Genomic DNA, 8,986 nt, shown 5'->3' on the forward strand with positions numbered 1-8,986 from the left:
ACAACAATAGTACAAATAAAAAGTCAAGTCAAGAAGGAAGAAGTTCGCAAATAGTTTTGTTCACACCAATACTAAAAATATATACTTAACACGATCTATAATAATATAATAACAAATTTTAAATAAAAAATAATAATAAAATATTAATTTATTATAACGAGAAGTGTGTATTTTCAGTGTTAATATATCTAACACCTTTCAATTTCTCCTTAGAGTCATGAGAAATATTTAATAAAAAATTACTTTTATATTAAATAATATTATTATCTTTATCTTTATTTTTTTATAATTAATATAATTATTATATAATTTATTTATTTATTATTAAAAAATATATTTATTGTTATTTATTTATATTTATAATTTATTATATATATAATATGATTAATTATGTTATTTTATATTTATTATTTTTTATAATTTTGATTATATTTTTATATTTAAATTGTAGTTATTCTATTTTAAATAAAAAGAATAACAAGTAAATTACAAATAATTAATTACATTTTTATATTCCTAAAAAGGAAAAACATTAACTTGCTTAAGGATGAAGTGATTCAATATTAAGGGTATATTTACCTAACTTTTCAAAAGCATAAACCTTCATAAAATTTATACAAGTCCTAGGTACCAATTGTGCCAAAATTTGAATTATTTGGTAAAAGTATTGTTGGGAAACATTTGCCGTAAAAAACAATTAGAATGTGCAATTTGTTTGATTTAATTTGTGCTATAATAATGAACCCAAACCAATACAAGTAATGAATGTACATATAATTAGATTAAGATATATGTACAAATTAAGAAAAATTTGTGTAAATATATAATTAAAAAATATTTAAATGTGAGTAATCTTTTTATATATGTTTTATTAGCCTTATTGTTTTCACTAACAATATCATTATATTGAATTTTATAAAATTATTATAAACAAATAATATATTAACATATAATTAAAAAATTAAGTTATTATACTTTATTTTAAATTATTATTAAGGGTTTAATAACCAATTTATATAATATTATAATTATGTTATGAATATATTGAACCTTAAAGTTGTGACCTTGTGAGATATTTACCTACAACCAATTAGTATAAAAGTCTAATAGGATGATGGTTCACTAACAAAAACAAAGTGAAGAAACAATTATTCTCTGCCTCCGGCTTTCTTTTCAATCACATAAACTTGTTCGGTTGCTCATAGTTCTAGCATCAACCCTTTGTCTTACTCATGGAAAACTGCGTAACAAAACTGAGTACAAGATTCCCAACATCAATAAGCTTTCCGAAGGTACACATACATATGATCATGATCCAATATATACAATTGTGTGGGTTTGTGTATCCCTTGCATAAAATAAAATATGCAAGTCATATAGTTTTTGTTTTCAGTATCATATATGTGAAATATAGGATTATTATAGTGGAATGGTGTTGAAATTTACGTTTTGAATTGAAAGCATATAAAATAAAATTGATTTTTTTTTAATTTAAACTTTAGAACTCCTACAGTGATTTATTACGTAAAAACGTACTTATAAATACTTATAAAAAACAATTATATATATATATATATATATATATATTGTTTTAATGAACGTTGATTTCAATAGTGATATTTATAATATTTGGATGCAGAGTGAAGGGGAATATTTGGGGAAACTCTCTCCTCCAAACCTAGTTAAACTAATTGGCTACTACTGGGAGGATAATCAATTCCTGCTGGTATACGAATACATGCAAAAGTAAGAAATAAGTCTAAAATATAAACTGTTTGTTTAAATTACTTACCGATTATGATGATGTTGTTGCAATGTTGCACTTGCAGGAGGTCCAAATCCACTTTCATGGGATATAAGGCATGAGGTATGTATCTCTCTCCTTATTCAATCAATAATCACACCTTTTTCCCTCTTTGTCACATCTAATTACTATTTATATTTTTTTATTCTCTTCTACACCAATGAGTTAGTTATAAGTGCATTATGTCATTTTTGGATGACAAAAAGAGACTGAAAAGGATAATGAAAAAGAGACTGAAAATGATATATACTTTCAGCATGAAAGGTCTCATTATAAACTGAAGAGAAGATAAAATTAAGAGAAGATAAGAATTATAATATGAAGTTTTGTTGTTGATTTTAAGAAAACTTCAAGATTATTTATAGAGTGGGCTTTGCCATTCTTACACGTTTTTCGGTGGCTCATTTCACTATGGATTACTCAAATTTTCTACACCATTCAACAAATCTTTTCTTATTCAAACACATACATATTACTATTTTTATATAAACCATGTGTTAACATACCATGTGAGATTTTATGTCATAACTTAACAGTTGTACCGTAAGATCAAAACAAATAATTTACATGAATTATTTTAAAATAAACAATTTAAAAAAAGTATATTAAAAGAGATAATTTTAGATTTTTTTTAATACAGGCCAAATCGCAAAAATGTTAAATAAAATACATTTTATTCTTACATTAGCATATAAAATTTTAAGAAAATTTCGAGCTAAAACGATATCTAACTTGCTTGGATGAAAATTAAACTCTTAAAAATTCTACTAGCACATTCATTAGTTTTTTTTATAAGCGTTCTTAAATGCCTTTTTAGTTAAAATTACTGAAATTACATATTTTTTAATTTAAATTTATAATTAAACTGATAATGTTTAATTAATTCGAAATCGAAATTGTGTTAAAAAAACTATCTACGTTAATTTACTGAGAAGATCTCTAACGCATTATCAAACTTTATCATGAAATTTTATTAAAAATAAATTATTCTTATTGGTAAGTGAGGACAACGATATCTTTAATTATATATATATATATATATATATATATATATATATATATTAAAAATAATATTTGTTTTTAATAACTTTTCATTGAAATGTGATGAAAGTAAAAAAGTAAGTGTGAAGTTAAACTGGTTTGGATAAAACCCTAACCATGGATTGAAGGGAGATGAAGAAAATGGAGAGTGTAAGAAGAAATGCAGAGGCTCTGGTGGAGAAGACGATGAAAGGGAACGATGCTTCCCATGACGCAGCTCATGTTTGGAGAGTTCGCGATCTTGCTCTCTCTCTTGCTCAAGAGGAAGGCCTCTCTTCCGATCCTCACTCCATGCAAATCGTGCCTTTTCTCATCACCCCTTTCTCCATTCATACCCTTTTTCTCTTCTTTCTTTTCTCCTATTTTTCAGCTTTTCATCATATTCTTATTCCCAGGTTGAGCTTGCTGCACTGCTCCATGACATAGCTGACTACAAATACCTAAGGTTAGAAAATTTTCCCATTTTGTAGATTATGTTTCTTCTGTTTGTAATGTATGATCATTTCAGTTCAAGCACGATGCTTTTATTCTGTTCCTTTCTTGCAATACAACAAAGTGCTGTAGTTTCCATGCATTATTGTCATCAATTAATTCCACCTCGTGGCAAAAGGATCTGCTTGTTGCTCGTTTTTACTCCTTTTCTTTCGTTTTTTGAGAAACTGCTTTGTCATCCAGGGACCCATCTGAGGAAAAAATCGTTGAGAATTTTCTTGACCAAGAGGGAGTTGAGGAGGACAAGAAATTTAAAATTTTGAAGATCATCAGAGGAATGGGTGAGTTTTGAGGGAAATTATAAAATCGTTTTGTCTCCACAACATTGTTATTTATTACCTTTTGTTTTTGTTTGATTGAAATTGATGTTGTTTCAAGCTGTAATGTGGAAAACGTTTTAGCTCATGAGTGATCAATCGGACATCTTCTTTATTCTTGATGTTATCTTTTAATTTTTTTGTATCTTCTTTTTCTTTTTTAATGCTCTGATGTGCTTATTATGACCGCTTTCTCGGAAATTCTTTTTAGTTGGTGCTTTCTGATGGGTACTGGGATAGGGAAATATATAGGACACATAAAGATATATAGTTTCTGTTGATTATCTATATCCCAAAAAGTAAGAAACTCTGCTTCGAGGCTTTTGGACATTTATAACTATCTTTCACGGGTTCTAGATGTTAAGAAGAAAATGTGCATTTTTCCCTAGGATAACTGTTCCTACTTCCTACACTTCTCTGTATCTCTTGTGTATTTCTAACAAGAGTTGGTAAATTTCTACACTTGTATGTGTGCTCTTAACAATATCTTGTTTTTACCACTTTTCGAATTACGTCTCTATTACTTTAAAATACTCAATTAAGATGCTGCTTCCAATATTCAGGTTTCAAAGAAGAGGTGACTGGAAATGGAAGTAGTGATTGGTTTCCAGAATTTGGAGTTGTGCAAGATGCTGATCGACTTGATGCCATTGGTGCTATAGGTATTTTGTTAAATTAGCTGTTTTTCAGCTTTCAGGTATGGGGTGCTCTAAAGGTACTTAAATTAAATATTAGTGCTCAAAGCCTCAAATTCCAAAGCTGGAGTAGAGGATAATAAAGCATAGCGAAATGTTTTTTTGAAACCCTACTGGGTTGTCTACACCCTTAGAGAGAGACACAGGAATATGGGGAAAAAGTGATAGCTGATATAAGCGATGTAATGAGAGAAGTAGTGAGAGAAGGAGAGGGATTTAAAGTGGGTGTTAAAAACGAGTTATGAAAAGTATAAATGGGAAATCTCTTACTCTGAGTCTGTTGTTACCTCAATATCAGGAATTGCACGTTGTTTCACCTTTGGCGGGAGTAAGAAGAGGTTGCTGCATGATCCCGCTATTCTGCCTCGTTCTGATTTGTCCAAGGAGCAATACATGAACAAAGAGGAACAGACTACTATTAATCATTTTCATGAGAAGCTTCTCAAGCTCAAAGATATGATGAAAACCAAGGTATTGGCTATATAACTATTTTGCTGAACACCAAATTTTGTCAAAGGCGTCAAAGTGTGCATTCTTTTGTAAAGTATGTCAAGAAAATGCTAATGCATTAAGTCTGTAAAGAAATACATGCATATGTATTAAATTTGTTGAGGAAATTGAATATCTATCAACTACTTATTTCAGGCTGGGAAAAGGAGGGCTGAAAGAAGGCACAAGTTCATGGAGGAGTTTGTGAAAGAGTTCTATGATGAATGGAATGGCTTAAACTGATAAACATTTTTCATAGCTTCTTCCCTTCAAGTATAGGTTCAGAGCTTCTTCTTTCAAATGGAGCTCAAGCGAGATGCTGGGAAATGTTCAAATCTTGTTATTAACAGTCCATGACATATGCGTTTCATCTATCAGCATGGTTTTCTTCTCCGGATCCCCATGTCCTAGTTGGTTATGGATGTTAGACTATGTTGCGAGTTTGTTTGTTGGTTACAAACATTGTGAACTTATCTGTTATTTCTTTTCCTCATCATTAGTACAGGCTACATATAGTGACTGGTTGCACAATTCTTCCCAGAACCATCTGCTTAAGCACACCAGTCTGCTGATAAATTACAATCCATAGGATCAGTAGTGACAGTCCAACATCCTTTCTACTCATGAAAATTGTTGTGTGATTGTGCAATGGTATTTTTTGGGTTGCACTTGAAGTACACTAGTGGTGATGATGGATTTCATGTTTAGAAACAGAAACTTGTTTATTGTGGAGCCCCAGTAATGAGGTGTTTGATACTAGAGCAAGAATACTTCTCTTGTAAGAAGTAAGAATTAAGAATTAAGAATAGAGAGAAGAGAATAAAATTTATGAACTACGAATCCTTTTTGGACGTAATTCAAAAGACCAACTGACCTTGATGTGATTGTAGCTTAAACCAATTCGTTAAAGAAAAGATTGCGGTTCCGGTTTATATGGTGAATATTCTAGACTGATGATATTAACATGTTTAAAATTTTTAGGATATGTTATGAATCGTGCCTGCAAAAATGGATAATATAAGGCTACACAAACTAGATTGAATTAGCTCTAAATGAATAAGTATCGGCAACAAAAAGTGGCGGGGTTGTGAGCCATTTATTCATCAAAAGATAACAAACCATAAAGGCAAATGTTTATGAAAGTACTGTCTATTTAGTTCACACGGACCAGAAATATATTCATTAGGAAATACAGTTCTGGAATAACCAATCAACAGAACATGAACTCCATTATTTAGCCTTTTTCTAGAATTATATCTATCCAATCCAGTTTCTTTGTCATTTTGTGCTTACAAACATGTTGAATAATGATATTCCAAACAAGAAACAAACTGAAAACTATGTTACTAATGCACGACTGTCGTTAGTTTATTGGAACCCTTCATCCAAGTGTCTGTGAATCTGTGCAACATCCCTCTGGTATAGGTTAACTTTTAAGCCATGCTTCATGTACATAGTTAAGGCAAGCTTGGGCTCTACAGGGTGGTTCTCCACCACCTTCACACGGTACCGGAATATGATGCTGGCCGCAGCATATTTCATCTGATAGTATGCAAAATCTTTGCCTAAGCACAAACGAGGACCACCATTGAATGCAGTGAATTTGTAGGCAGACTCACTCATGAACCTCCCATCTCTTAGCCACCTTTCTGGCTTGAACTCTTTCCAGTCCTTCCCCCATATGCTTTCCATTCTTCCCATTGCATAGATTGCATAGATCATTTTTGTCCCTTTCTTTAGTACCGTTCCATCTGGGAATGTGTCATCTTTAACAACCTGAAATTTTCATAATTGCACACTAGCATCACTCCCAGTGCATTCAATATCACTTTGAATTGTGTGATTTTTCTTACTACAGTATTTACTACGCATGCGGGTTTTTGACTGACTTGTCAGGTTCATGCTTTGCCAGTAAAATTTGACCGACTCTTAAAACAAATTTGACTCACAAGACATTGAATTATTCTAGGATTTCCCACCTTTTTATGAGTATTTTGTCATTGCTGTGACCCGTGCCTAATTTTTTTAGGGGGCAGAGCTCTCGATCAGCTCGTGAAATTTAATAAAAATTCATGGTCGCTTGAAGGAACAGATTCAACATATATGTATCAGAACAATACTATTTCTTATGTGTTTGTGGTACTGTTTTTTGTATTGAAAATTATCTCTTATAATCTATGTTGACTTTTGATGTAAAAATTGTATTATTTAAATTTAAGTTTCAATTCTAATTGAACAGCAACTCTAAAAATAAACTGTCCTGACTTTACTAGGCAATGAACATGCAGTGCTAAGATGAATTTTACATCTCAAAAGGCTGAGAGATATTCTGTGTGATGTATATGCTATACATTAATAACCAAAATGGAATTATTCGTAACTCTAATAGCAATTAGAATGGAAATGAATGAGTATGAAAAAATTGAATAAATACCTCCTTGTGATCCACTGGCACAGAAGGGTATAACCTGAGAGCTTCTGATAAAGCAGCATGCAAATAATCCATCTTCTTGATCTCCTCCGGTCTAAATCTTAAAGAATTATCAAACTCTTCCCTCTTTATGTCGTTCCTTTGTCTCACTATCCTGCATATCTCTGCTAGAATATTCTCCTCCACTTCAGGATTCTGTTCAAGCAACCAGAAAAACCAACTCAAAGCAACCGAAGAGGTGTCCCTCCCTGCCAATATAAAGTTCACACATATATCCCTTAAAAACTTATCCGAATAGGGTCTTCCATTCTCATCCTTCAGCCTCATGAACACAGTTAATAAATCTGATCTATGCTTCGTGTCTTCACATTGCAAAGAGAGTTCCTTCTTTCTAGTCCGAATGACAGTCTCAGCAAACTCATCAACCCCTTTTATGGACTTCTTCAGCTTCCTTTCCACCCCCAGGTTGAGAAGCCTCATGGCCTTCCAAACGCACGTTGGGGTAACAAAACGAAACACTGTGGCTTCTGTTGCATCCTCAAAGGCTTTGGCAAATGGTATCTCAGGTAAACCCAAGCGCAAACAACCTGGATCAACACCAAAGGCTATCATGCAAACATTGTCAAAAGTTAGCCTTAAGAGAATGTCTTGTAGGTCTACTGCAACCGATTTCTTAACCGATGCCTCTAACACAGGCAAGAGCCGATAGTGGACAAGCTCAAACAGGGACTCTGTTGTTAATTGTCTGAACTTGGCTGAATGAAATTCAATGCTTGCTGTTTTCCTTTGCTTCTGCCAGGTCTCATCGTCTGCATTGAATATACCATCTCCCAGTAGGTCTCTAACTGTGTTCCTGAAGTATCCTCCCTTAGGGTAGAGAGGGAACTTGGTTTTGAGTAGGTGCTCCAGGTTGCGAGGATCAGATGTGACAATGCAGTTGAGGTTGCTAAACCAAGGCCCTTTGAATCTGAATGTCCCATTTTGCCTTTTGAGCACTTCTGTGATCCATTCATACAAGTTGGTTCTGAGTCCCGTGACCAAAGATGGAACCATTCCAAGGAAAGGCCAAACGACCAGGCCATGATGCTTCTTTTGTCTAAGACAATGAATGAGTATGAAGACAAGAACCGCAAGGAAAATCTCCAAAATTTGGATGTCTTGCATGAGGAAGGTGAGGTTGAGGGCTCTTGGTTTGGTCATGGTGTTGGAGTGAAAATGAGTGTGGGAATGCATGGTATTGGTATGTTTTGAAGTGTAATATTGCGGGGTGGTGTTGGTCATGTATGTTATATGAAGTGCTGCACTGCATGCCTCGTGTTTCTTGGCGTGCTTAGTTTTGCATAATCAGTTTGATTTGGTGAGCTGAAATGTTTGCAATTGTGTTGGCTTTTGGGATACTTGCTTGGTTGAAATTGTTATAGGAATTGAAGAATGTTTGAACACTGAAAGTTTGAGTGTCAAAATACCTTTTTGTGTTATGACTAGGAGGATGGGAAGTGGATGTAGCTGATTACCTAAGTGAGAACTGTTAGCACATTTTTAATGTCACACGTTACTTTCTGATTAGGAACTTTATCAATAACTACCTAGTTGTTTGATTTTATCTTATATTGTATTGAATTGAATATTAATCTAGTTTTATGTGGGTCCACTGATTTGTGCGAAAAACTTGATCTTCTTCATGCTTTATGTGTCAACACTTGGCAAACTTCCACAT

General features: G+C 32.8%; 2 protein-coding genes across 2 annotated transcripts; one reads left to right on the plus strand and one right to left on the minus strand.

Moving 5' to 3' along the window:
* Positions 1-2,880: 2,880 nt before the first annotated feature.
* LOC137810841 (Metal-dependent phosphohydrolase) lies at positions 2,881-5,555 on the plus strand. The gene is made up of 6 exons (XM_068612311.2): positions 2,881-3,145; positions 3,241-3,290; positions 3,521-3,618; positions 4,218-4,316; positions 4,648-4,820; positions 4,995-5,555. Exons 1-6 carry the CDS (start codon positions 2,978-2,980, stop codon positions 5,079-5,081), a joined length of 675 nt encoding a protein of 224 aa, XP_068468412.2. The 5' UTR covers positions 2,881-2,977; the 3' UTR covers positions 5,082-5,555.
* Positions 5,556-5,971: 416 nt separating this feature from the next.
* CYP86B1 (cytochrome P450, family 86, subfamily B, polypeptide 1) lies at positions 5,972-8,670 on the minus strand. The gene is made up of 2 exons (XM_068612300.2): positions 7,273-8,670; positions 5,972-6,614 (listed from the first exon to the last, which is right to left on the minus strand). Exons 1-2 carry the CDS (start codon positions 8,548-8,550, stop codon positions 6,207-6,209), a joined length of 1,686 nt encoding a protein of 561 aa, XP_068468401.2. The 5' UTR covers positions 8,551-8,670; the 3' UTR covers positions 5,972-6,206.
* Between the last annotated feature and the right edge of the window lie 316 nt (positions 8,671-8,986).

Source organism: Phaseolus vulgaris, chromosome 11 (assembly GCF_051622355.1).
Source record: "Phaseolus vulgaris cultivar YP4 chromosome 11, ASM5162235v1, whole genome shotgun sequence".
Lineage (NCBI taxonomy): Eukaryota > Viridiplantae > Streptophyta > Magnoliopsida > Fabales > Fabaceae > Phaseolus > Phaseolus vulgaris.